Below are 27,987 nucleotides of genomic sequence, written 5' to 3' on the forward strand. Positions count from 1 at the left end.
AAATTGTGGGGTTTGCTCAGCTGCATATCCCATTACAACAGTTCATTTCTGAAAAATCAGACGCCTGTTGGGGGAAATCCTGTTTCCAATTTGTTTCTCTGAGTTGCTGTAGACAGAGCCCTGCTCTGCCGCCGCAGAGTGAGACAACATCTCACACCAAACACCATCCCTCACGTCAGAGCCGGTGCCGCAGAGCACAGCAGGGTCAGAACAGCCAGCACAGACCTGGCTGGGGAAATCTTACAGAGGATCCATCCAGCCTCCAGGCCTGGCTAGGAAAAAATACCAAAACATGATCATTAATCACAGTTGGATATTCTAATATACTTGCAGTTAAACTCAAGTTAAAGTGCTTTCTGAAGTAGATCCTAAGTGGCCTAAATCTGTTATTTCCTCAACAACAAAATGAAGTTCAGTGCTAGCTGTGAAAGCAAACGCTGGTGCAGCGAGGTGATTTTTTATTTATTTATTTTAATAGTGCCAGATGTGAAACTATGGAAGCCACATTGCATCAGCCTTTGAGCCAAAAGCATGACCTGCTTTGGCTGTTTTTCTGCACCAGGCAAACAGAATATGAAATTCAGAGGCTGAATTGCATTTTGGAAAGATAGCCCACTACAACATCATGAAGTGCAATGGTCTGCAAGCCACTGCTGCCACAATTTATCAGCCTGGAAGTGTCAGATGGGCAATGACTACACAGAAAAAAGTCTGAACAAAAAATGTTGTATCTCCAGGTACATACAGACATGTACACAAACAGTTCTTACTCTGGAACTAAGAATAATTCTTCAGTTTTTGGAAGTGTTTTTCTTCCCTCATACTGAAATTATTGAAAAGCTGTTGATCTGGGAAATAACATATACAGTTCTTAATCCTTTTCTCACAAATAAGTCTCTTTACTTATAAATGAAGAACAAATTTCCATCTGAATATAAAGGAGCCAAATCTCTGTCAGACTAATGAATTTATCAATTGTTAATTTAAAAAAGTGCAGGAATCACAGGAAGGCCAGCACAGCATACCAATTATTATAGGAGCTCACATAGTTCCAGAATGCTGCAGCAAGAAGTGGAAAAGGTTTTTCTTACCATCTGTCAAAATTCCCCCCAGGTGGTTGTTGCTATGGCTGGTGCTCCTTCCTGCTCCCAAGGTGCTCTCAGATTGAAGATATCTGCACCTTACTGTGCCATACAACAGTGGTTTAACCTTGCTGCTCCTGGAGCCAGTCACAAAACTGCCATAGATTTCACCAGGCACAGGCAAGAGTCTTGTTTTAACTGTATTTGTTTAAAAAAATGAATTTACCATCTTTGGGAATTGCTCCAGGGCCTATTTACTTTTTCACCATACTTTCAATGACCATTAAGCAGAGCACAGACATTCCCAGGGTTATGAGTTTTGCTGGTATTTTCAGGAGAACACCAAGGCTGATAAGGCTGAGTGGGAAGGGTATCTTGATTTCGTTCAGCCATTGTTCTGTCATTGTGATTTGTACAATTCAATTTTATGTATTTTGCATTGCTATAAAAGGTAATAAATACATGAAATATCAAGCCATCCTGGGATGTGAAACATGAATCACCACCAGACTGAATTAGCCAATACTCAAGTGGGATACTCCTTTCCTGCCTTCTCCTGTCCCAATGACCTTGGAAAGGGCTCACTAGACATATTTCAATGCTGTTGGATCCCTCCCAAGCAGCAGGCAGTTTGCACAGGCATTGTTTTACCTTGAAACCTTTTTAGGAAAACTCTGAACTCAAGACAACATCGTAGGCAACATATACAGGGCAAGCATCCACATTGGCTCCTCAATGTTTGCCGCCTCCAGGTGACTGCAGGATCCTTCCACTCAAAGCAGAGGATCCAGTCCCAGTTTGTTGCCAATCCTACCTCAGACAAAACTAACAACAAGAGTTAACACAAGCTACCTTGGCTTTAACATTTTGCTAGGGACTTAACTTTCTGCCTGGTAAGGCAGAAATATCTTTATATCAGTAAGATATCAGCAGAGAAAGGCCTCCAGCAGGCAATTCAGAGACCCCAAGTTCCTGTCTCACCTGGCACAACCTCTTTTTCTCTGTTTTCTGTCTTGCAACACTAGGAGAAGCCAGTTAATATACATCAGTGTAAACAAATCTGTAACTCAAAAACATTTGGCTGATCTGCATAATACCAAAAGAAAGCCTTGTTTTGACTTGGGCAAGGACAAACCACCCACTTGCTGTTCATTTAAAGTTTGAATTCTGACTGCTCAGACTTGGTTATTGAGCCTCTTGCTGGATAACAGCAGTTTCTTGAAACTTGCCCTGAAAGGAGCAGTTTCCCACCTCTCATGTGTCTCCACCTGTCCCTGGGTGTTGGTGGCTGACACCTGGAAGGAAGCAGGTCTGTGCAACATCTGCCAGCAATTCTGGAACATGGGCAAGGAATTCTACCTTAAGTCTACCTTCTCCCAAAGCACTGATCCAAGGCAAAGTAAAGCATACAAAGCAGAAATCAACATTCCCTGTCCTCTACTGTCATTTTTTTTTTTTGTGCCTGCAACAGATTAAACAGGATTTTACTTAATTTGGCTCTCTTCCTTCTTGAATTTTCCCAGTTGGAAGCTACTCCATCCACAAAGGCTTAAGCTTGTCCTTTAACAATGAACTTATGCTGGAGGCTAACAGCTGACAAAGTAATTTTGCTGGATGAAAGAAATGTCATTTGGTCATATTCTATTAAAGTACTTAAATTGTATATGATGTTGTTTGAAAGACAGGTGAGGAAAGGAAAGACAGACTGCTTTTGTGGCTGGTAAATATCCTTTGTTGAGGAAGTTATTTTATGGACAATAATATTAACATTAACAGGATCTAACCTTGCTATACATAAACAGAAACCCTTCCTCTCTGTCTCCATTTATGAAAACTTCAAAATGCAGAAAGGAGAACTGACACAGATCTGTCATTTCCATGCCCTAACAAAAACAAGCAGTTGTCTGACATCCTATGGCAAACAGTTTAGGACTTCAATCCCTGCATGTATGTTTGCATAGGTAATGAGCTAATTTCCTTAGCCAGGGAATGAATAAGCCAGGGCCAAGCCATTTTCCAGGAACACACACAGGGATGAGCCACATGCACTGCACAGAGTGCTGTCACTACAGTGATCTTCCGTGACTGATCTCTGCTGTCAAATGCCACTGAGAGCTTTTGAGCAAACCATTAAAAATACAGGCAGCAAGAATTCATCTTCTCCCTCTGATGGACACACCAGCAAAAGGAATTGCTCTCTAGCCCTGCAGTCCCCTCCTGACACTCTTCTCCCCGTGCTCTCTTCCTCCAGAGCAGCCGCACACGCATGAGCGCGCATCGGCAGCAGGCAAGGGATGAGACAGCATTTTTCAGATCTAAATCCCAGTGCCTAATGAGAAGTTATCCCCTTGCTGTGCAGCTATCAACAAAACTGTCTTCCCAGACATAAAATATTTTCAGTTATCCAGTCTGCTTCAGAGATTGGGAACTGGGATATAAGAATCTAAAGCAACGCTTGCTTTCCATCTTTTTTGGCTTTTTAAACATTTTTTCAAGGGTGTTTCTTTTATTTTTTTTTCCTTTTAAATACACAGATTTATAATTTAAGTCTATAATTAAGAGCTTTACAGAGTAGGCAGTGAATCTGGAAAGACAGAAAATAAACAAACAAATTTATCAGATTCTATTTAGTGAAAACTGAATTTCTAAGGGCTGTTTCTCCAGAGACATGCTGACTGGAACAGCCAGAGTGTTTTCTCCCCAAGTACAGCCAAGCCATTTATCAGACAGGCCATTGATCAAACACATTGTTTGGCACTGTTTACTCCAAGCTTGCCCACCTCCCACCCATCTGCAGCTGCAGGGCTCTGACCCTAAACAAAAGGAAAGGGGCCAAGATGAGATTTTGTACCTTAAGCAGATTTCCCAGGAGATGGTGCTGGCATCTGATGACTTGGTTGTGGAATTGCAGACAGGACACTGAATTCTTAGGGAGGGCAATATCAGAGGGGTTAAGAGCTGTGTTTAATGGAAGTGGTTAGAATTACCAGACCAGGCAAGAGCACTCCTGACACTTGCTGGCAAGATCCCAGGGCATAAGTGATCGATCCAGTGTAACTGGCAATATCAACTCTTTAAAGGCTAGCTTGAAGTCTGAAGAAGTTTGAACACTTTGAGGAACTGCTTCCTAGAAATACTTGGAGAACAAGCATTTCCATGAATAAGAGCACAGGGGGAAAAAAGTCACTAGTGACTGGGGATGAGGAGTGGAGGAACAGCATCTTTTGGCTAGCTGTTCTTAGAACCATTAAAAACTTGTGAGAACCACCAGAACATCTCCAAAGATCCCCACACCACTATTAGTATAACAGCCCGTACTGAATGGATTTTGAGGACACTTTTGGAGTAACACTTCACTATAACACTTCACAATACCACCTTCCAAATAATGTTCCAAACTATCTTTTAAATTGATTTAACTCACCCATGTTTTCACCAGATCAGTGCTACCCAGCTCTGTAACCAACACCAAACGAGGCAACTGAAGAGTGACTAAATATCTACTGATGTTAGTTGGTGCACAGATGTCTTTCTCATCTAGAAAGTACCTCCTAGAAGACACTCACCTAAAAGCAAGGAGCAGGTTGTTACAGCAAATATATGTCTGTTTTCCCTGGTTCCATGCTGAGGCAACAGCTCACATAAACAAAAACAAACAAAGCCCACAAAACGTGTATCTCATTCCTGAGTAGGTACACTCCTCATACCCGTTCCTCCACAGATATAAAAGAAAACTCAGAGCTCATTCTGCCAGCAAATCTGATGTTTTGAACCAACAGTATAACCTCAATGTGTTATTCAGGTACCACAAATTATAACAGCTGTTACACAAAAATCTCAACTACTGTTCAATAAGGAAGTTCCTTTGAAAAATGAATGCCTTTCATACGTTCATGGCAGCATCCTATGCTATGCCTATCACAAGGAAAGGGACTTCATCCCTGGCTCCATATTTAGCATCTTTCATAACCACTACCAAAAAACCATTGTGCTAAATTATTAACCTTCAAATCTGTGCCTGCTGCACCCACAGGGCAGCGCCATTACAAAGATACAGAGAACAGGTCCTTGCACCTGGAGGGGTAGCAGATGTTCTGAGCCAGGAGGATGGCAGAGAACCACTGTCCCATCACTTGGGAGGGATCACATCCATGAAGGATGACTTCAACTCCTGCAGCACCAAGTCACTTCTCTGCAAGTCAGGATCTCACTGCAGGTCAGGCTATAACCCTGTTGCTTGTTTTGTCTTATGTTTGCTTCAGTTCCTTCCTGATAATGGTCTTAATATGTAAACAAATATAATGCTTAGGTCACATCCAGTTACTTGTGAGAAAAGCACATTTCTATGTGAAACATGGCACATGAAATATTCGCACATTGACATGTGTTACAGCAGGATGCACACAATTTGGAAATAAAAGCAGCAGGAAGGAACAGAGGGAAGTTGCTAAGTTTTTTTCAGTCTTCAGTCCAGACCTTGTGATTTCATCTTCCTGGAGAAGTGACTGCTACAGCAAGGACAGGTTTTCCCTTAGAATTAGCAAAATCTCTCCCTGCCTGGCCCCATACATTGCTGTCACTGCTCTCAGGCAGCAGTGTCTACCACAGGTCAGGAAGGGCACTTCTGTGGTTCTCTATGTTCTTCCATTAAGCATAAAATAGGGGCATCAGGAGAGGGGTGCAAATCCAGCCAGTGATAAAGAGATGCAAATTCACAGCCTCGAATAACAAGGCCTTCTAAAATCCTGGAGAGATTTTTCCTCTATTTTTAGGTGGTATTGGAACAAATCCATAAAAGCTTTACATTTAATGCTCTGCAAGACATACTGAACTTTGGGCTGATCATCTCATCATTCACACTGCAAGATGATCTAGCAGTCCTGCATTCCCACTTCTTTTTTCAGTTGGAGCATCATTCTACTTTACTTTATTCTTTAAAATGCCAGAGCATGTCACCCTGCAAGACAGAAAGAAGAAACACAGTTAATGAAAGCAACAAAACTAAAAGCAGCACCACCAGCAAAGCAAAATCAGTAAGAAAACTACATGCAACCTCCGCAGCCTTTTTTAAAAAAAATATTATTAGAATGTGGTGGCAGAGGTAGCTCTTGACAGCAGCTCTTGGCTAGTGGCTTTTCCTTTAATGCTAATTGAAAATACAAAAAAAAAAATTAGGCCTGACACCCAGTGATGACAACCCAAACAGAAATTCTTAAAAATTAACCTGATCTCTCTGAAGGACAAGTTCATGAAAATATTCCATTTTGATGGGAACAGACTATGATTCACAGAGCTATTTTGCAAAGGTTGAAGAAGAATGGATGATTGTAGGCTCTTTTTTACTGTACATTTGCTCTGAGTCCCTCAATACCCACAATTTGTTCTACATACCACAAATACCCTGCTGCTAAAGCCAAGGTATTTCAGCCTTTAAACTGTAGGAAAAACTTCCATGTGCAGCACTGGACCAAGCAGGTCTGTGACATTTTCTGGCAGTGTAATGAGAGTCTGTTAGAGCACTCAGTATTTTCTTTCTTTTCTCTTCCTTTCCTTTAAGCTAACATCCTTTTCCTGTGCCTGAGGGAGAAGGCAGTTGATAAAAGCCGAGTTCCTGTTCACAGATAAGTTTAGAAGGCAGGCAAGCTCAGAAGTTCCTTGAATAAGCTATATTGCTACCACCTCATTTTCCCCCCTGTCAGAGACGTGTGAGCCCCACACAGGAACCAGGCTCACATTGTTCAATAGCCACGGACGTTTCCACAGTGGCTGGGAGGGCCGAGAGCTCTTTCCGCTCTTTGTTACGAATTTTTTTTTAATTTTTCCTTCCTTCTTCCAACTTTCCAGTTAAAGAATATTGCCAGGGCATTTCTGAAGTAATTCAGGCTGAGCTTCAGAGGAAAGAAGAAGAGACAGGTGTAAGTGGGGGGGAAGAAGGCCAGGATGCTGGTGAAGCTTTTGCTGGTCTGTAGCACGGTAGGACTGGCAAGGCTGGTGGAACACACAGACCATCATGGAGATCGTGATGGTTCCGTGCACAGCTTCAAGCCACGAGTGCATGAGAGCTCTGCACACCCCCAGAGAGCTCCTCTGCCACGCCAAGAAGGTTACTGGGAGACAGAAGGGCTCAGGGAGGATACTGAAGATTACCCTTCAAGTGTGATCTCCTCACATCAGGAAGAGAGAGGGGATTTGGAAGCTGAGAGCCCACGGCCCCGAAACAGGTAAGTACCCAGCATGTGTGTCTTACACATACCAGGAGTGCAATCCTCTCTGATACTTTTATATTCTGTTGATATAGGACTGTTTCATTAGAAGCTTCTCTTTAAAATACATTAGATTTTAGGGGCCAATCTATAGCCAAACAAGAGTGGTTTAAATCCTTTAACTCCACAAACAGAAAGCTGAATTGCCTGTGGAAGATGAAGCCACAGATGGGACTAGCTCTTTGCTTAATCTGGGGTTAGGGGTGTGCACACACCCAGCAGAGGTGAAGCTTCCCAGTTCTGCCAGAAACCAAAACATTACCTCTGGCAAAGCAGAACTAGAGGAAGTTAATTTACTGACTGTTTCTTATCATGAACCGATGCTGATTATTTCTGCTGAGCATGGCAAACTTTGCCCTTTAGCAGAATGTGCCTGCCTGCAGACTTGGGCCTTGGAAATGGAGAGAGAAAGGTAATGGCAGGATGTTAGCAAAATAAAAATAGTGAGGAGTAAATATAACAAAGTAAGGAATAATGAATAAGCATGAAAATTACTACAAATTTCACACCCCACCCCCTTCCAAAGGTTTCCATGCCAGCAAAAATGAATTTCATTGTAATCTGTAGCAGAAGAGCAGCCATTCTGAGAGTAAAAGGCATGTACTTCACTAGAAATATTCCCAAACCCTATGATTTGTGTAAGTTTTACAGGGCATGTAAGTAGGTCTCTAAATGTTTAAAATAGATGAAAACCAAGCAGGACAGTGAATGAATCTTTTATAGCCTTGATGGATGGGTACAGCAGAGCCCTGTTCAGGAGAGCTGAAACATCAGCACACTTAGTGCTGTTCACAGCTCAGTGCTTTAGGATGCCCTGGTATTCTTCCCTTTAAATGCTCTTGAGGAAAGGTAAAAAGTGAGATGGAAAGAGACTGTAGAACCTTGCTCATGTCATGCTTCCCTTTCATGCAAACTGAAGTATGCCATCTTGTTTCTAATCTCATCTACATGTAAAATTAAGGCCTCCCTTCTGAGTGTAACATGGTGAGTGTATGAAAACCTTGCTGTATTTCACAATACACCTTCCCAAAAATCTGTACCTCCCCCTAATAGCCCCAAGGCACTTCCTAAAGCCTGCAAGGCTTCCTGATGGGTAGTGTTTGATAATGATGTGCTCTGTTAACTAACCAGCTCCTGGTTAATGCAGTTCAGCCATGGTCAAAGGAAGGAAACAAGGCCCAAGGGGCAGTCTGGGCTTCCAAATTAGTCTGCAAGGTGATAATCATCTGACTGTGGTTGAAATGCTGAAAACATTCTGAAAACTCCCAGTACTATGAAAATTCAATGCTGTGAAAAGGTCAGCATTACAGGTCAGCAAGATGCTGCAATATACTGTCCTAATCAGGATTTCTTCCTTGGCTCTGTAGCTCTGTTCAGCACCAGCTTGTCTAATTCAGCTCAATACCAGCTATGACTCATCCTAATTTCCTCCCAAGGAGAGAAATACTTCCTTCTTTTATGGAGATAGTTGGATAATGAGTCAAATCATAACATTATTCCCAATTATAAAGCTATGTGGATGACTACAGACAATTCAAATCCAGCCTGGCAGTAGCTTTAAGGTATTTGCTGTTTTGTAGAGCTGTCACACTTACAGCACACACAAGGCCAGGCAGCTGCTAGGTCTTAGGAAAGAAATTGAAGACTTTGAGAGGAATTATACCTAAAAGTAAAGGGAGAGAGGACGAGTAAGAAGGGACAACACAATTCTTTTTGTAACTACAGAACAAATTCTAAAATGGTTGAAACAACACACCTTCAGAGCATGAAGTCCTCTCGTGCCTGTCAGCTGCTGTGGCTGTAGTACCATGCTAGGCACAGTTAAGATGTTGTCATGAATCTGGTATTTCTTCCCTACAAGTGTGACACATTCCCTGGAAAAAAACCATCATCAAAAAATTTGGTTTATATCTCTCAGGAGGAGAACAATAAGAAAAGTATCAGGAGTTAAATAGGAATTAAGAGATAGAGGGAAAGAAAGACATGCCATAAAAAGGTGTGACAGACATGCCAAAAAAAAGGTCCAGGATGGTGGAGAATAGTTTTCTACCAAAAAAATGTCTTACATCTAGTTTGCTTTTGAAATAAAAATACCTTTTTTTTGCAGAACTAGGAAACAAACAGTCTATAGTAACTTGGTCTTTGTGACAATGCTTTGACTCTCATTATTAAAAAAAAAATAAAAGCAATATGTGTTTTGTTCAACCATTTCTTATTTTCCCTTTGTATTAGGAATAGTGGTAGTTAGAAAATATTCTTACATTTTAAAGAAATGTAGAGCATCATTTTCCATATTGCAGTTATTTGAATAATTGAGACCATCATGACTAAGTACTACAAGGTATTAATCAGAATCCTCTGGTTTCTGTTTCAACATGTGAGATGAAATGACTCATTAGATCCCAGTCAAATACTTGGATATGTTATTTTGCTAATTCCTCTAAGAACAATAAGATTTCTCATGAAAAAGCTTTAAAATATAAATCAGTAAGAAATATCTCAGCTGTTGCTTCTATCTGAACAAACAGAAGAAGCTCTGCATGTTCAACTGGACAGGTGTCTGTATGTGTACAAAATCAAAACTATCAAAGTTTCCAAAGGAAATCAAGTTTTATATTGCCTTTCTCCCCAGCAGCTGTGTGGTTTGACTTCAGCTATTTTATTCTACTGCTGAGGTAAATGGATCCACATGTACCCAAAACTTTCAGCAGAATTAAAAAGGGAAATTAAGGGACCTGTACATCAGGAACAGTCAGGCTCACAACTCAGATTTCATGCACTTAGTGCTGTATTTCATTAAAGAAACCAAGACAAATGAAGTATGTAAAAGGCACATGCAGCTCCAACAGCAAAGCCCAAAGCTGCCTGTACCCTCAGTTAGCCTGACCTGTCTGTCAAGCAACACTGTAAACCAGATCCCTTAAGCATTCCAGGCTAAAAATAATCTTAGGAAAAAGCAGAGGTTATTTTTAACCTTCCCCCTCAGTAACAACACTGACAGAGCCAGTTCCCAGGTGGATGGCTCACCCTGTAAGGGAGAAATGGACGGTGGTGCTGGAATGGGAAGGAGCACAGAACTACAGCTGGCTTCCCCATCTATCCAAAGTCTCACAGAACTTCTGCTTCCGGAAGCGTAATCATTGCCAAGTGGCCCCTGGTCTGGTTTTGCCCTGCAGCTTGGCAGGTTCATTTTTCCTTCTTTCTTTTTAATCCACAAACACACAGTGTCATCTCCTGGGATTTTTTTACAATGTTTTCCCATTTTTTTACCCGCAAAAAAAAAGGAAAATGTCTCCAAACTCTACCACCTGACCTATTGAACAGAAAATGCAGAAATCTTCAGCTTAAGTATATCCTTAATTTCACTAATATATTTTGAGTTTTGGACACACAATTCTGTGAAATCACCCTTGATTAGAGGAAGGTTTCCTGATGTCAGCCAGGTGTGTTATCTCTCTCACCTCTTCCTCTCATTCCACACCAAGGAGCCACAAAGAATCAGGTCTATTCTCGTGACTACCCAGTGTGTCAAAACACATAACTATCCTCCCAAGTGTACACAAGCAGAGAAAACCCAAATCAAATTTTTCTAAGGAAACTCAGTGTTCAATCTTAATAGCTTATTATTTTTTGTCTGCTTTTACAGGAAGAATCCATTAATTTAATTAAGACCAGTTCCACACTGACTCATTTATTTCTTCAAAACAAGGCAGGGACTTTTGTAGGAAGCTTATGGGGTACTGAAATTTCCCACCAAAGGGGCACAGAATATACAGCTGAAATAAAACAGTTTGGACGAAGTGCAGCTAAAAGTGATCTTTAGCCCCTGACATCCTGAAAGCAGTGGAACAGCCATTGAGTGCTCAACAATAGCTTTGGCAGTGCCAAGTGCATCAACAGAAGCAAAGCTTTCCTATCAAAGTTTGGCACTTGGCTCCTTTCAGGACTTTAGGAAATTCTCCAATATTTGGCTGTCATTGAATGGCTCAGCTGCAGGTGGAACAGCTCCCCATTGGCCTGCTTGATGCAAATGACACTGCTCCATTCCACTCAGTGCAGGAGTTACTGAACCCTCTGTGCCCACGGGATTGATTTGTTTCACAGCTCATTACTGCAAGCTGCAGCAATTAATTTATTCAGTAGATAGCAAGGGAGCTCCTGTTTCAGCATCATAACCACAGAATCACTGTCAGTGCTATCACCACCTGGAGCCAACACCTTCCTGCTTGTGCAGTGATCAGTGGGCAGCCCTGAACAAACCTCCCCTCATGCCCCACACACAGTCAGGGCAAACCTTGTCACACACTGCCTGCACCCTGAGCACATGCCAGTGGGAAGCTGGGCTTCCCAAGCAGTTCTGACTCCCTGGCATCAGCACAGGAGTGCCAAAAGGTGGCCACTGGCTGCAATTATGCTTCCACATGAGGTCTGACAAAGAAGTGATCAGGCTGTACTAGGGGTGAACTTAAGTCTGCAGGAGTCAAAGGATAAAATCCAAGTGTAAGCTGCCCTCTCAATGGGCTGTAGAGCTTCCACTGAGGAGGGATAATAGAAATGAGGTAATGGCTGTGGATGCTCTTGAAGAGGAAAATCCTCTTGCATTTACTCCTCTGGAATTGTTTGTACAACAGTTGGATTTGCTCAAAATCAGTTCCCAGTCAAGCCTGCTGTTCCTGGAACTCTTCCTCCCAGTTCAGGACTGCACTTGCTCTGAAAGTCCTCACTGCACTATGGTTTTAGGATGTCCTGCAGGACAGCACTACCCCAACTGATAACAGTCTAACTGCTGGAATACACACTGCATTCAGCCTGGGTTACTCAGGACTCTGGAAGATTTCCAGCACTGCATGGAAACCACATCTTTGAAACTACCATTGCCACTCTTTTCAGTCCAGTTTGTTAAGATGAACTGCAAAGCAATCTGCTCTCACCCCAGTGAAAACCAGGGTGTTTCATGGGATGACACATGGGGAGATACCAGACCTTGCCTGAGGGGAAGTTCTACTCCCTTTGGGAGTTTTCCTGAGGGAAAGGAGAAATATGAGAGTTTCTGCAGTCTGATTCTAATACAGGGCTGCTGGCTGCCTGGGAAGAGCTGGAGAATTCACTGACAGACCACTAGGCATCACTAGTCTGATAATTATAAACCCAGTGGCACACCATGCTGCTTTGGAGAGTCAATGCCTTCTCCAACAGCTGAACACTTTCTGTATTCCATAAAATAGAAAAAGATACATCTGCCTCAATACTGACAGGCACAGTCTTAGTTTAGATAAATTTAAATGTGGTACTTTATTTCTGTTTATTAAGCCTGCTTTTTCTTGTCAGTGAGAAATTTGCATTGAGGGAAAAACCAACAACAGCTAAAGCCTAATTCTTTTGGCATCAATTGGTATAAATCAGAAGTAATTCTGTACAACTCAGTGGAAAATCACTTGTTTAAACAGAAATAACAGCCTTCTACTACCTTCCTATAGCACAGCAAGCAGGAATTACTGCTTATCTGGTGCCTTTTTGCTGTATAGGAAAATGTTATGGTCTTGAAAAGTTTTGCACACTGTAGTAGTAGGTGCAGGCATGGCTAGGCAGGAGTTTTCAAAGTAATTATAGACATTGGCTTCCTTGAGAATGGAAACCTGAGGAAACTGACGGCGAAGGACAACTCAGTTGGACCAGTACAGCCAAAGGAATAACAAAACTTATGAAAAACATCCCAACATCCTGAATTCCTGAAGCTTTTGTTCAGGCAAAAATTCCACTGACCTAGGAAACATCTAAAATTAAGCACTGCAGTGCCAATCAAGAGAACATGTAGCAAAGAGAACTAAAGTGTGTCAGTGCCTCACTGAGCTGGGGAGCATTACTCACACTCACTGACACACTGCAATTGTCTGTATGAAGGAAAGGCTACCCCACATTCATCTGAGCAGAGTCAATTACTGCAGAGCAGCCATCTAAGCTTTTCTCCTGGATCTGTGGGTTTTATTTTGTCTCCTATGATGTAAGGTGGCCCAGCCAAACCCTAGAATCAGAGAAAGAACTGCCTCCATTTTGCTATGTTTCAATAGATCCCACGTAAGAAAAATAATAATTTTTGTATCAGTTTCTAAACACCTGAAAGATTCAAATAAAAAGAGCCTGAGCTAACCTACATTTGTTGAATCTTATTTAAATACAGAATGCTTTGTCATCAGATATATTTAACCTCAGACATAAGAATACACTTGCCTCAGAATTAGGCAGAAGTGAATAGATGCATGTGAAGACTCTATTTAATAAGATTAATTCATAATTAGAATGAAGTCTAGGGGAAAAAAACAAACCACCAAACAAACAACATCACAGGCTAGCAAAGAAAACTATTAAAACACTTTTTCCTGGTTTAAGAAATCAAGGATTAATTTCTTTGCAATGTGAACCAGGAAAAGCCATTGAACAAATGAAACATTTGCAGCCCTGAATTTGCTAGGGTTCCCTCAAGAGCTGCTCTAACTTTCAACATTGTGATAAATGTTACTGTTCACCAAATTACAGGGAAGGCTTTTCTGCTCTCCTCACATGAGCAGCTTCTCTCTGTCCCTCTCTCTTCCTGGCAACAGAAGTTTGTACCAAAGAAAACTGCATTAAAGAGAATAAAAGCAGAGGGTGTTAAGTTGGTTACATATTCAGTGAATGAAGCGACATAGTTACAAACAGGAGAATAAATGCAGCAGCAGAACACAAAGCTGCTGTGTTCCAGAAACCAGCTCAAGAAAGAAAGTGCTATTTGTGAAGGAGCAGCTCTTTGAAATTTCACAGCTTGATTCAGAGCCTTTGGAGCCAGAGAAGTCCTGCATGCCTCACTGAACTTTAGATCAAGCCCTTCTCAGTCTTTTACATTGCTGCACTTAACATTAAAGAATGACGTAGTTTCCCTCAAGGTTAATCCTGTTAAGGAGTATTTTTAGTTACAGATAGCAAGGTTTCCCTAAAGGAAGCATTTGACAAGTTGTGCAAAAAAATACTGCAATAGAAGTTTCATCTTTGGGCACATGCATCTATTTGGCAGCTCATTCCAGGCCTTATCTACTTACTTGAGGAAAGAATAAACTCTGATAAGTTTTATGGAACTCAAAACTTCTGAAAGTTTTTGTGATTAAAACCACAATATGGCATTACACAGCCCTTCAGCGCCACAAAAAAACCTTTAAGATCAAGTGAGAGAGAACCAGTGAATATATAGTAAAGAGAACTGAACATGAAGAACTGTGACAAGCATTAAAGGATGTTTTGACTGAGAGTCCATCATATTCCGCTCTTTTCCCCCCATCATCTTATTCATTCTGCAGAACACTAGTCCAAAGCAGGCATCAAGTTGGGATGAATCACTGATTCAATTTCTGATACAACATAACAGCTTTCTACAACTGGGAAGGTCACCAAGTACCTCCACCACTTTAACATGTTTTGAAAAGGAATCCTCGTGGTTTCTGTTCTGTTTGTGCAAATCCACCTGTGCAATACAGCAAAAGCACTCACAGTCCCACAGTGCCTCATTCTTGCTCACACAGGTTGATGCATGTGCACATTTGGCTTTGCACTATGTGGCTGACATGACTCCAAGGACTTCGTAGGGAGGATTTGCATATGGTGGGAAAAAAAGAAAACAGCCCAGATGATGATTCACTGGGTGTGGATTGTTTTCATTAGGAAAGAACAAAACCCTGAAGCCAAAGAATCCCGTTTTAAAAGGAGGTTTCCACACTGAATGCAGACTCCAGCCTGGATCTGGCAGGCATCCTGCTGGCAGGGGCAGGGATCCTGCACCTAGCAACGACACCAGCCAGCTCCAGCACCAGTGCCTGGGCACTTCACTTCCCCGGGAAAAAGTAGAGAGGAGTTGAGGGGGGAGAGCTTCTTCCAGCTATGCCTTGCCAAGTACATGAGACAGGACAGCCCAAAACCAAGCACAAACCAGATCCCTGTTTTAGTTATTTAACTGACACCAAACACCAGAAAAGTGCTACAGCTGTTAAAGCCTGGAAACAGTAAACCTGGTAAACTTAGACATACCTTGGAGGCAGATGTCACCAGAGCACGTGTGCTGGTCTGCTGGATTTTACTGAGTGGTTTTATACTCTGACACAAGCAGTGTTTGACTCTGGAAGAGTAATCACTAAAAATTTGAGGATTTGTCTTCCAGCTCAGTCCTGTAAGAATCAAGACACCCATTGATCATGGGTACAAAATTTCCCCCAATCACTTGTAAAGGCCTCAAAGCTACAACTCAGGCAAGTTGTTTTGGCTGGAAATCACAACAAAGGCAGCAGCCTCCTTTCCTGTCCTGCTTTCCCAGCACTGCAGCCTTTGCCAGATTCCTGCCCTGGCTTCTAACAGATGAAGAATTTTGCTTGCATGAGTACTTGCTGAAATCTTAATCACATTTTCCTTAAGAAACAGGGGAACAAAACAGGCTATGGCCCAGCAAGCCTGGTGAACTGTTCCCAGCTAGCCCAGGCTGTCTGCCCTTCCATCCTGATGTTTTCAGCTTCCTTCCCTTCTCCTGGCTGCTACAGTGCCAGCTTCTGCTTTCGTGCAGGACTCGGTTCCCCATTGTTACACCAACTCCCTGAGAGAGGCAAACCTTTTCCATATATGCTGATAGTTGGAGATTTGGTTCCTGTATTCCCATTTAAAAATACACTGCCTAAAGTTCAGCTGTTTCCATTAGAGTTATTACTCGTCACTTCCTGCCCCTTCTGGTCTTGGATTTAACCAACAAACTTCAGCCAACATTCCACTGCCAAGTCTTGACTTTAAAGGAAGAAGCTCACCTACACTTGGGGATTAATAGGTGCCTATGTAATTCTGACTTGGAAAATGAATCAGACTATTAAAACTCACTTGTCCTTGCTAGAAACATAAAACTAAAACAACCCTTCCCCCCCAAAATTATTTTCCTGCAGATGGTGGGAGAAATTATTTTGAAGCTAGCCTACTTCATAAAATCCAAACACTTACTATATTATGTTGAAGAAGTAATACTTAGGAAGATATTATTAATGGAGTTAATGTTGGGTTAAGTTTTCAGAGGCAGTCTGCCTCAACCTGATGAGTCAGTCATATGGCATCTGAAATGGCAACATGCCTAGAAAGGCCATTTGACATTTAAAGTGACATTAACCCACAGGTTATCATGGGCTGGAAATTTCTCCTGCAAAATGAAAGGACTGGAAATGGAACTAATGCATCAAAGTTCAGACAATCAGCCCTTTTGTAACAAATACAGATAAACATCTCAAATGAAAACAAATGAACTGGGAGTGGAGGGAGAAGGTAGAGAGCATTTTCCACTTTCCTCATCATACAGCTGGGAAAAAATGCAAAAGTAAAAATAAAGGCCTTTCTGCATTTCACTTTTTCTTGGCACTGTTACAGCCAGAGAGACTTAGAGACCTACTTCAAACTCTTTTCCCACGTTTTTCCTCCTCTAGGAACTGGTGTTCCTTCACGCAGTCCCGCCTGGTCACATACATAGAAGCCTGCATGAAGGAGAAGTACATTGTCAACTCCCAACAGCCCTGCCCCAATGGAACCCCAGACTGCCAGAAGATCATGTGAGTGTCCTAAATAAAACCAGTGAGGAAAACAGTATTTTCTCTGAAGTATCTAAAAGATGTCTTCAACAGTACTGAAGCCTCAACATTATTTCTAGGAGAGTTTAAAACAAATTTCTATCTTCCTTGGTAACTGTTTTGGAATATGTTTCATAATAAAATGGTCTCCACACCTCATCAGAATACTATAGCATTCAGGATCAGTCCAAACTTGATTGCAAAGGACTCTATTACAATAAATCTAATGCCCAGACTCTTCCTCTCCAGGTACAGGACAGCCCTGAAGCCAGTCTACCAAGTGAAACAGAAGACTTTGAAGTCTTTGCAGTGGAAATGCTGCCCTGGATTTATTGGCAAGGACTGTGAACAGCGTGGTAAGCAAAGCTGGAGAGCAAGTATAGGAATGGATGACTAAATGCCAGCCACAATGGCAAGAAATGAATCTGCCTAAATTTTCTCCTTTTTTTAGAATTGATGCCTTGTGTTTTCAGTTTGCTATGTCCCAAATCACTGATACTTTGAGACAAGAGCAGTCATAATAGGCTGCAATTAATAGTTAAATAGCATTAGCTACTTATTCTTCTGTTAATAGCACCTTTGTATGCAGACAGGTATTAATTTGCTGGAAAGCCTGTCAGATGTCCATCTTAGACAAGTCCATCTAGGAATGCCTAATTCCAGGTAGAAACTGGTGACATCAGAAAGCAACACTAGTGTGTGAAATGCCCTTGGTCAGTTCACAGGATGAAATCACAAGATGTCCAGGTTCAGAGGAGAGGGCAGCCTTCACTCTGCAGTCTGCATTGCTCCTCCCTCTGCTTACCCTGGCTGCAAAGGCACTAGCTCCTCCACGGGGAGCAGCTCTACAGCACAGGCAGGAGCAGTGCCCCGACTGTAACCTCCAGGAAAGCTCCAGGAACAGCCTTTAGAGTGAACTACTGTAACCCATTGCACTGCTGAATAAAGCAGTGGGGGCAGCAGGTTGAGGGAGGGGATTTTGCCCCTCTACTCTGTCCTCCTGAGACTCCACCAGGAGTCCTGCATCCAGCCCTGGGGTCCCCACCTTAAGGACATGGACCTGTTGGAGTGAGTCCAGGAGCACCTCTGCTATGGACACAGGCTGAGAGAGCTGGGGCTGCTCAGCCTGGGGGAGAAAAGGCTCCAATGAGACCTCAGAGCACCCTCCAGTACCTAATGGGGCTACAAGAGAGATGGAGAGGGACTTTTCAAAGGGCATGTAGTGGTAAGACCAGGGGAAATAGCTCCAAACTGAAATAGGGCAGGTTTAGTTTAGGTATTAGGAATAAATACTTTGCTGTGAGGGTGGTGAGGCACTGGAACAGGTCTCCCAGAGAAGCTGTGGGTGCCCCATCTTTGGAAGTGCTCAAAGCCAGGTTGGATGGGTCTCTGAGCAGCCTGGTCTAGTGGGAGGTTCCCTGCCATGGTGAGGAGGTGGGAACTAGATGGTTTTTTAAGGCCCCTTCCAACATAAACCATGCCATGATCTGTGCAGCTGCTAATAGAGAGAGGGGAGACAGTGTGGTTTAAAAACTGAATGGTGGTTAAAAAAGGCATTGGCAAGATTTAGCAAATAATACTCAAAAAGCAGAATTTGAACAGATTTAAGAATTTAAATAGATTTAAGAATTTGAATAGAATTAAGGGAATTTAAATGGATAAAAGGTAATTCCCTCTAGCAATTAAGTCAACCATAAAAATAAAGGCAAACGTATGTCTGAAAATTTTTCCACAATCTACATCTAACTCACCTAGAGACTCCACTGATAAAAATCTCTGGAGGTTTAGCTTTACTTCACAGATAGCCTTCATCTGTGGTTTGATCTCTTGCTGAACTTCACACATAAGGTTGGAAAGATATTATCAAATGCAGTGCAACTATTTTAGCCTCTCTGTTGTTACACTCATTGACCAAAACCAGCTCCTCCATCAATATCTTCTCATTTGTACAGCATCATTCACTGCTGCTGCCACCAGAATGCTCAGGTAACTGTGGAACAAGGAAGAGGAATTTGCAGATCTTTAGATGGGACCCCCAGAAAAGAAAAAAGCCCCTTTTATTTGCAATACACTAATTTCTTATGAACAAAGCTTGGCATGAGTTAAAAATCCCTACACTATACTGCATAGCATTGCCATGTATGCAATGTTATTTGCCAGTGCAAGGAAAGGAAGTTTTCCAGAGAAGGTTTTCTTTCCTCATGAAACCTGTCTCCATACCTTTTACACAACACATGAAATTCCTGTGTGGTCTTGCTAAACTGCAGTAGTTTCTGCATCTAAAACATTTTCACAGCTGTATCATATCTCGATTGCAGATCCTAATTTTATTCTGGTGCCAGGAACTGAAACTGAAGGACAAGAAGAGGAGTTCTCAAACCACAGTATGTGCTTGAAGTTATTTTGTTTGTTATCCTTTTACCTCTCAGTCACTGATCAGGATAGAAAGAAAGATTTGAAGCTGTAATTTTAAAGTGATAAGCTATGGACAAACTTTCTAGTGAAAGCATTCTCTGGAAAAGCTTTGAAACAATACATTAATTGACATAAATGAGGGCTTTTGCTATAACACTCTGTGAATGTTCACAACAAAGCATCCCAAAGTTTCAAAGCTGTCTGGTGAACAGTGGATGCCAGCTGGTGCAGAGCCTTACCCCTTTCAGTGGCATGGATGTTAACCCCTTGCTCTGCAGGGGGTTCACAGGACAGCCCACCATGCTCACAAAAATCTACCAGAAAAACAATCCACTGAAAATGCTATTTTAGAACAGCCCCTCAGTGGCTCTGAGATTACAATTACAAGGTACTGTAGATTTTTATCTCAGGCACTCCACCCTACCAGTGTAAGCAGCACGAAGGACCCTCCCTTACCACCTGGGAAGTGGTGTGGCCTGCAGTGTTATTAAGTGCCTTTCAGAAATCAGCTTCAGGGAAGTATTGCACACTTGGAAATCTACAGCTGAGATTCACAAGTATTTATTTAGAAAAACATCAGTTAAAGACCCTCCATGAGTCAGCTCTGACACACACTGTGCTCCTGAATCCTCAGTGGAATGTCTCAATTGCTCTTTCATCCCCTCCTTTTATTCTAGGCTGTTAAACCTTGCCATCCTTTCAGTCAATGACTTGAAAAGAGTTAGTACTCCAAAACATTTTTATGGCATAGGGAGATTTCTAATTAAGAGCGTTTTATTGCCGTCATGGCTGTTGTAGCTGAAGTTCTCTGCAAATATTTGAATAAATTAGGTTTCCATCACTGCTGGAAAAAATCCTTGCAGATAAACTGCAATTTAAGGTGCCAGAAATCTAACAGACTCCCTAAATGTCAGTGCAAAATTTTCAGAATGAAAACCAGGCAGGTGTTCTCAGAGGTCTTGCATGAATACCTGTCACCTGGTTGCTGCACCCTGTTGCATGACTTTGTTTTTCTAATCTTGTGACCAGTGTCAACATCAGTGGATTCAAGAGAAATGTTCGAAGTCATTCAAAATCATGAGGCTTTACTGGATGATCTTCAAAGTGATATTCATCAAGCAGCCAGCACCTTAGGTGACTTACAGAGACTATTTGAGAACAACGGTACAAGCATGGTGTTAGAAGTGAACGAGAGCAATTCAGGTGAGAGGTCTGATGCAGAACTATCAGCCCATGACAGGCCCACACAAATCAGAAAGAAAATGCGAAAGCAAAAATACCCTGATATTCCTTGGTCTGCTGGTTGCTTCTACAGAGAGAAAAAATGGGTGCAATCCCAATAAAAATGAATGAACCAAAGAGTAACTCGAAATGGAAAATTAAGGAAAGGCACTGTTCAGAATATGCCTTAATCACAGAATAAAGAGGCTGCTTGTATTTAAAATTTGTTAACCTTACTGTTTTGCTTCTATGGCTTCTTCTTTTCTCTGGGGATGCAGAGTTTGATTCTGTTCTTTTTCCATACTCATGCTATATACTCTGATGTATGGAATAGCACACTGGTGTTTCATGAAAAAATGAAATATTCCATCTCTGGAACATTGTTTCTGCCATATAAAGGAGAAGGGAAAAAAGAGCTGCTGAATTTAACCTACCATAGGGAGCCACTGGCTTGCAGAAACATTTTCTAATGATTCAGACTATACAGTACTCAGTGAACTTCAAGGCACTCAAGTTTGAACATTAAAGTTAGAAACTGAGCCTTAGTGTAATTCTCATACAGTCCAGATACATCAAGTTATTTACTCCTCACCTGGAATATTCAGCTGTTAAGATAACCTTGTGGGGTTAAAAGCATGAGAAAAAGAACATTATGACACAGTCAAAAAAGGAAGAGCCCACTAAGAACTGTTGAGAAAACGGACAGTTACGGCCACTGGAAAAACCACCTGTCCACAGGTTTCAAAAAACATCATTTTTAAGATATAAATGGGGAAGTCCATACAAATCTAAGTTATTTTCTGCACACTCTTAGACACCATGTCCTTCATACTAATCTTGATTTAACAATAGGCTATTTTTGCAATTGTTGAAATTTATCATTAGGTCAGATTCTGGGGAGTAAGACAGCAACTACTATAGAAAAATGAACACTTGAGTTAACCTGTCTAGACTGTGTTCTAAAAGCAGAATTTAAATTTAATTTTTTTTTTCAACTGTATTAACAGATCACCAGGAAAGGCTTCTGCAGCAAGTTTTGTTTCCTCATGTGGAGAATTTTCTAAGGAAACATTTTAACCCAATGTGGGCAAGCTTCAACAAAAGTTTACAGAACCTCTCCAACATAGTAAGAAATCTGTCCTATGATGTGGAAGCCAACAAGAAAAGCATAGAAAGATTCCAAGAAAGCACTGTGCCCAAGAAGGAATTCCAGGAGCTGGGAACTAAATTTGAATCAAAAGTCCAAGAGAACATAGTGAAAGTTGATGAGGCGAAAAGAGATGTAGAGAACAAAGTGCACATGCAGCAGGCTGACATTCACCATAATCTCAGCATGCTCAAGGCAGATACTGACACAAGACTCAAGAAGCTTCATAAGATACAGCAGTCCCATTTCTTAGCAATGAACAACAGCATAGCAAACATGAAACAAGAGCAAAACCTTCTGGAAAATAAACTGGAAGCTTTGAAAAAAAATTTAACAGAACTCTCTTTACATCATGGCCCCAAAGATGAAAACAGCCAGTTAACCATCAGACATATGAATGAAATGCTGTCAGGACATGCCAAGCAGCTTAAAGAACTTTACATGGAGTCAGATGTGGCCTTTCAAAATATTGCAGTTTTAGAGAGGTGGTTTAAGGAGTTAAAGAAGAACATCTCAAAGTATAGGCCAGAAGATCTTACAATAACTTTGGCTGAGAAATCAGTTATTATGGAAGAAAACAATGCAGCAATGGAAAGGCAGATAGCAGAGCTCAACTACACTCTGTCAAACCTTCAGGAAAACTATTCAGATCTTCTGCGGTACATGGAGGAATGCAATTGCCAGAGAGTATCTGCTGACACTGATGTGCTGGAGGAAGATCCAAGGAATAGCACTTATTCCCTTGCAGATACCCAGCCAAAGGATATGAAGCACTTGGAGTCAGTTTTCAGAGATTTCTTCAAGAGTGAAATTGAAGAGCTCTCCTCAGCTATTCCGTCCATCCATCTGTCTCTTAACCTCCGTCAAGAAGAGAACAGACAGCTTCAGTCACAGGTTATGGCTTTTTCAGAAGACATGGGCTTGCTGAAGAAGAAAGATGAAGAAATTCATCGACAAATCAAGTATCTCAACAGCTCTTTTAGCTCTCTTTTGAAAGATGCAATGCGGCACGAAGAAGCACTGGAGGCTCTACTGAGACACGAATTTCTGGACGTCTTTTTTGAAGATGATTTCAGTAGCCTAATACCATCAGTATTTCAGCTGCAAGAATCTCTCAGACACTTTTCAGATAAACTACAAGAACAAAATGTGACTTTAGAATCTCTTAAGAAGAGATTTCATCCCTTGGAGAGAGGTCACCAGAATCATCATGATGCTCACATGCCCCCTAAGCACCCTGAGGAGGAAACACAAACCTCCTCTACTCTACACGAAGCCAGCAGCCAACGCAGCGTCAGAGAACACATGGAACCCAACTATGAGGCTGCCAAAGATGACTCCTTGGAGAGCTCAGCTTACAATGATATCATGACTCTGAAGAATGATATCAAACATCTGAGCCTGGCAGTCAAGAGGCACGAATCCAGAGGTGACATAAGTCTCTGCTGCAATCATACAATAGCAAATGCAATTGAGCCACTCAACGTTTCTGTAGAAAGTCTCTCTGCAGATTTAGCAACCATCAAGCAGAATCTGGAGGAACATCTGGTGACTTTCAGAAAACTATTTGGAAGTAATGAAGAATTAGGTGCCTCTAATATAAGTCTGGATGTTACAAAGATTCAGTCAATGCTGCAGAAAAAAGGGAGAAGGCAACAGAAAGGTCAAGACAAGCAAAGAGACAAGAAAAGATCTGAGAAGCACAGAGAAAATACACAAGCAATAAGTGGAAGAAATACAGTGCAGACAGAATTTGTGGAAAAAGGTGCGTTCTTTTCTTTGACTTGCTCATGTACAGGTCTAGCTTCTTTCTAAGCTCTGATGCAAGTTCCACACACAGAGAATATTAGTATTATTTATAAGACCTATCAGGTACCTTGTGGGATGCTGGAGGGAGAAACTCTGACATTACTTACACCCACCCCCTCCACCAGTTTAAATAGAGAAAAAAACCAGTTTGAGTGAGAACCAAGCTGATATTCTACTGTATTTTGGTTAAGGCAAATGAAATTACACCCACTATAGCTGCTAGGAAATTGGTCTTGAACTAATTCAACTTCAGGTCTTTAGAAGACAAATTTTGTTTGTAGATGCTCATGTTTATGTAGTAGCAGTCTTCTCTTTGGAAGCTGATGTGGAATGCTTCTTTTCCCCTGTTACTTTGTTACTTGGCTCTGGAAGGAGTGTACTCAAAGCACCAAATCCTTCTCAAGACAGACAGATGCATTAAGTGAACTGCTATAATTTGCACAAGTGGAACAGGCAGGACTGACCAGAGAGCACATACTCCCTCCCTTACAACCAAGCTTCAAAGACAAGTTTTCAGCTTATATTTCACTAGGGCTGGCCAGTTCCCTTTCCCTGTAAGCATGTGACCATAAGCACCTGGTAATTACAACCACCACAGATTTAACATTGGCTTTTATGATTGCAGCCCTCACTATGGACAAATAACAGAGCAAAAATCAGCGCCTTTAGGCAGCTGTGCTGCAAAACTGTAGTTAAGACTGAATAAACAGAGAACATATTCTTAACCGATTTATTTTTGGGACAGTTAAAAAGTGATATTTTTCCTTCCTGTGTGGTCCCAGTTTTGTACTTTTCTAAGAGTTCCAGGGAATCATTTGATCTACTCCAGTGCACATAACCATTTCCAGTGCCTAGCTTTGCAAAGCATACAAAAATCAGGCCTGATAGGGATTCACCTTATCTCCCATCCTGATGATCCTGGGGAGAGAAGAGCGCTCACTCACTGCTAAATCCTGTTCCTCTTTCTTTTTCAGACTCATTGGTGGCATTCCACGTGGGATTCTCAGAAAAAAAGGACAAAGAAAAAACTGTGAGGTTTAATGAAACGTACCTCAATTATGGAAACAGCTATTTCTCTGAACATGGCCACTTCAAAGCACCACACAAAGGTGTCTACCTGTTGTTCATCTCTGTGGAGTTCAGCTCAGGACCAGCACTGGGACAACTCTCCTTCAGCCGTGGGTACAAAAGAACTCTCTCAAGCAGTCAGAGGAAAACCCCACATGGAAACACCGTGACTACTTTTGCTATAGCAGAAATGGAGAAGGGGGAGACAGTGTGCTTTGAATTGCTGCACGGCTCTGTAGTGAAGCGAAGCCCACCTGGGACAACTATGGGTGGACTCCTAATATCTAAAACTTGAATAGTGACATTTATGTTCTATTAATCTCCTTCCATAGATGCAATGGATGCATTCACTATTGCTTCATCTGTGATGTATTCAATGCTACTGCATGTGTTTAAACATAGCACTACCCTAGGTTTGTCTTCATGCTTCTTTTCTGGAAGTGTTTGGCTTTTGATTAGTTGCTTATGAGCAGCAATGGGATTTTCTTTCAAGTAAACAGCTAATGGTTTGGACTCCAGATGTATCAGCACACACACTCCCAAATCCTTCCAATGTGAGGACTGCACATAAATGTTTTGTGGGACTTTCTTCACTTTTAACACAAATTTCTCCCTTCCCTGGGAAAAAGAATATCCTCCCATGACAAATAACCAAAATCAGTGACAAGGAAAAGATTTTAGGTAGGACTGCACAGTCTCATGTTATGTGGATGGTACCTTACAACCCATAAGCCAGGGCAATTTTACCTTCTAGTTTTCCGTGGACCAGAGACTATCTTGGAAACTTCACTCCAGTGTTTCAGTCTGTGCACAACAGGAACACTAGAAGAGATCCACCAAACTCAGTAAAATTCACTCTACTGCCAGTATTTGCAAGCAAGATCTCCTAAATGGTCCAGTCTTTGTTTCTTGGCCTGTGATATATGTCAGCAACACTGCAAAAATTTAAAGCATTGTTAAGATGAGTTACATTTACATTTAGAGACTAGGAAAATGTCAACAATATTTTAGAAGCATTGTTGCTTCTAAATAAAATGCAGTTTATTTCTAAAGTTAATCCTGGAGATTTATTTAATGAACTCAGCCCAGAGTTCAGTATTTAGTAAATATTTTAAAACCAAGCAAGCAAAACCAAATTTAAAAGGCAAGCTCATTGGTCTGTTGTCACTGCTGAATATAAATTTGTAATTAGAGTAAATCAAAGAGTAGGCCTTCTGAAATGTAGAGGGCTTTTTATTTCCAAAACTTCAAAATCACCATGCCTGGTCATGTCTTAAACTTCTTTCTGTCAAATAAAACTTCCCAAAGACTTTCACTCTAAAGAAGTTCAAGTATTGTGGTATTTTTATCTATCCTAATATCTTACATAGCAATATTAAAACAATTAAATTTGCCAAAATGAAATGCACTTTTGAAATTTTCAGTATTTTTGATGAACATACAAATTCTTATTATGTAAATTGCACCCTTTTAAGGTAGCATTTTTTAACAAATCTATTTTGCTGTTAAGAATTTTTTCCCCACCTACCTGTATTCTAAGCAATACTAACCTCTCATTAATTGTTAAAAACCCCCAACACACCGGTACCAACACACAACGCACTTAAAGCAACAGTGTGACAAGCAGAAAATAACCTATCCTCTGAAATAAAGCTACAAAGCAATTTCAGTTGACTTGCTCAGAAGATTGTTTTCTCTATCCTGAAAAATCCAAGAAAACTAACAACAAGAAATGCTCCTTATTTCCTTCTGGCCAATGCTGATTTCCACAGGAGATGCCCAGGCCAGGTGTTCCTGTCTTTCTAGCAGGGGGCCATGGCTCACACTGCTCTGCTGCAGTGAGCACAAAGTGCCTGTAAACTCAGTGTCATTTTCTGTCCCACTTTTGCTCAAAATATCTGAGGGAAGAAAGAAAAATAAAACTGAAGGGGTGAAATGAAGAAAACCGTCAAATTGTAAGATTAGGTTCTTTCAGTACAAAGCTCCCATCCTGGGGTGACTTGGCTGGGTTTTTACCAGTATTCCTCCAATTCCTGATTTTGTGGTGGCAGCATTCTGCAGAGCCAGGCCAAGTGTGCTGCCTAGGTCAGGGTGGTTCAAGGAACATCTCCTTTTCAGTGCACACCAATTCTGCACCTACAGCCAAGTTCCACAAACAAGCACCACTAGGGAATATGTGTATGTTACCTATGGGGGATAGGATATACATATATATTTCAGAACACTTTGTTTTTAAAGCTTTGACAGAAAGCTTCAACTGGAACGAAAACCACTTGGAAATGGACACAGGAGGTAGCAGAGAGCATTGCAGTTCATCCAGTCAGGTTTTGTGTCCTTCCTTGTGCTTACCTGAGTACTCTCATTGAAGAATATGCCAGATGTGTTCAGAAAACACTGACTCCAGAGTGAACAAAAAGTTGAAGATGTTTTTGTATTCTAAAGATGTCTTCAAATATGTGCTTAAGTTAGCTACCTGCACATACAAAGAGGACACACTGCATGGGAAGACTAATTTTTATGGGGCAAAAAATTAATGAAAGACAATGGGATAAATCACTCTGTGGGCTGCATAAGCCAGGAAGACCAACTTCCTTCTCAAGCAACAAGAGAACAATGATTATAATCTACTGGGCTGTGGTTTTGTTTGTTCACAGCAATAAACCAGCTTTTAAATAAGCCTCCATCTAAACCACTCCTGCATTTTTTTGGTGGGATGGTTGTTTGGGCTTTTTTGTTAGATCAATATAGCCACACCACTGTGACCTGTATTTTTAGGCAAACCAGAAAAATCTATTTAATGAAGATAATTTAAAATATAGCTATTGGTTGGCTCAGTGGATTTAGGAGAATTTCCAAACATGAAAAACAACCTGAAGCTGACTATAGGCACTGGGAAGAGTTGTCTGTAAGAGCTTCAGTTTCCCTCACAGCACATTAACTAGACTGATGTGCCTGATGGCCAGGCAGCAATAGGCACAGAAATGTATGCTCACTCCAGGATACAGATATATGTAGTTAATCTGATGCTCATATTCAAAAATGAAAGCTTCCAACAGCTTTTAGTACTTCCTAGAAACCTGACAGAAAACACTGCCGCTGCTTCAAGTTTCTGTATTTCCAGATCAAACCACTAAGCTCTGTAATAAGGTAGAAAGCTGTGCATCTCAGTGCCTTTGTGGAATTATTTTGTTACTGATCTGCTGCTTTATGAATGTCAGTATCTTATAGCACATTTTAAAATTAAAGTCCCCTAATGTTTTTTTTTTCCTTTTCCATTAATAAGACAATCTCCTTACTGTACTCCAAATTCAAGTACTGATAGTATCAAAAATAAGCAATTTTGCTTTCTGTAGATCCAGCAATGCCTG

The 27,987-nt window shown here is 41.3% G+C and overlaps 1 protein-coding gene and 1 long non-coding RNA gene across 3 annotated transcripts; one reads left to right on the plus strand and one right to left on the minus strand.

Moving 5' to 3' along the window:
• Positions 1-5,749: 5,749 nt before the first annotated feature.
• On the minus strand, positions 5,750-15,614 carry LOC134422125 (uncharacterized). The gene is made up of 3 exons (XR_010028732.1): positions 15,398-15,614; positions 9,102-9,219; positions 5,750-6,039 (listed from the first exon to the last, which is right to left on the minus strand). It is a non-coding gene; the product is annotated as an uncharacterized LOC134422125 (long non-coding RNA).
• Positions 6,679-27,295, plus strand: MMRN2 (multimerin 2). Of its 2 annotated transcripts, XM_063163970.1 has the most exons (7): positions 6,679-7,303; positions 16,819-16,941; positions 17,209-17,315; positions 19,278-19,343; positions 20,404-20,577; positions 21,603-23,507; positions 24,526-27,295. In XM_063163970.1, the coding sequence occupies exons 1-7, from the start codon at positions 7,023-7,025 to the stop codon at positions 24,912-24,914; spliced, it is 3,045 nt and encodes a 1,014-aa protein (XP_063020040.1). In that variant the 5' UTR covers positions 6,679-7,022; the 3' UTR covers positions 24,915-27,295. The 2 variants fall into 2 exon arrangements, with proteins under 2 accessions (XP_063020040.1, XP_063020041.1); XM_063163971.1 differs by lacking the exon at positions 20,404-20,577.
• Positions 27,296-27,987: the final 692 nt, after the last annotated feature.

This window comes from Melospiza melodia, chromosome 9 (assembly GCF_035770615.1).
Source record: "Melospiza melodia melodia isolate bMelMel2 chromosome 9, bMelMel2.pri, whole genome shotgun sequence".
In the NCBI taxonomy this organism is placed as follows: Eukaryota; Metazoa; Chordata; class Aves; order Passeriformes; family Passerellidae; genus Melospiza; species Melospiza melodia.

Bases quoted from the DNA above. Each gene is read 5' to 3' on its own strand.
- MMRN2 (XM_063163970.1), top strand. From the start codon at position 7,023: ATGCTGGTGAAGCTTTTGCTGGTCTGTAGCACGGTAGGACTGGCAAGG. The intron at 16,942-17,208 runs GTGAGTGTCCTA...CTTCCTCTCCAG, and splicing joins CCAGACTGCCAGAAGATCAT to GTACAGGACAGCCCTGAAGC. The intron at 20,578-21,602 runs GTGAGAGGTCTG...CTGTATTAACAG, and splicing joins AGTGAACGAGAGCAATTCAG to ATCACCAGGAAAGGCTTCTG.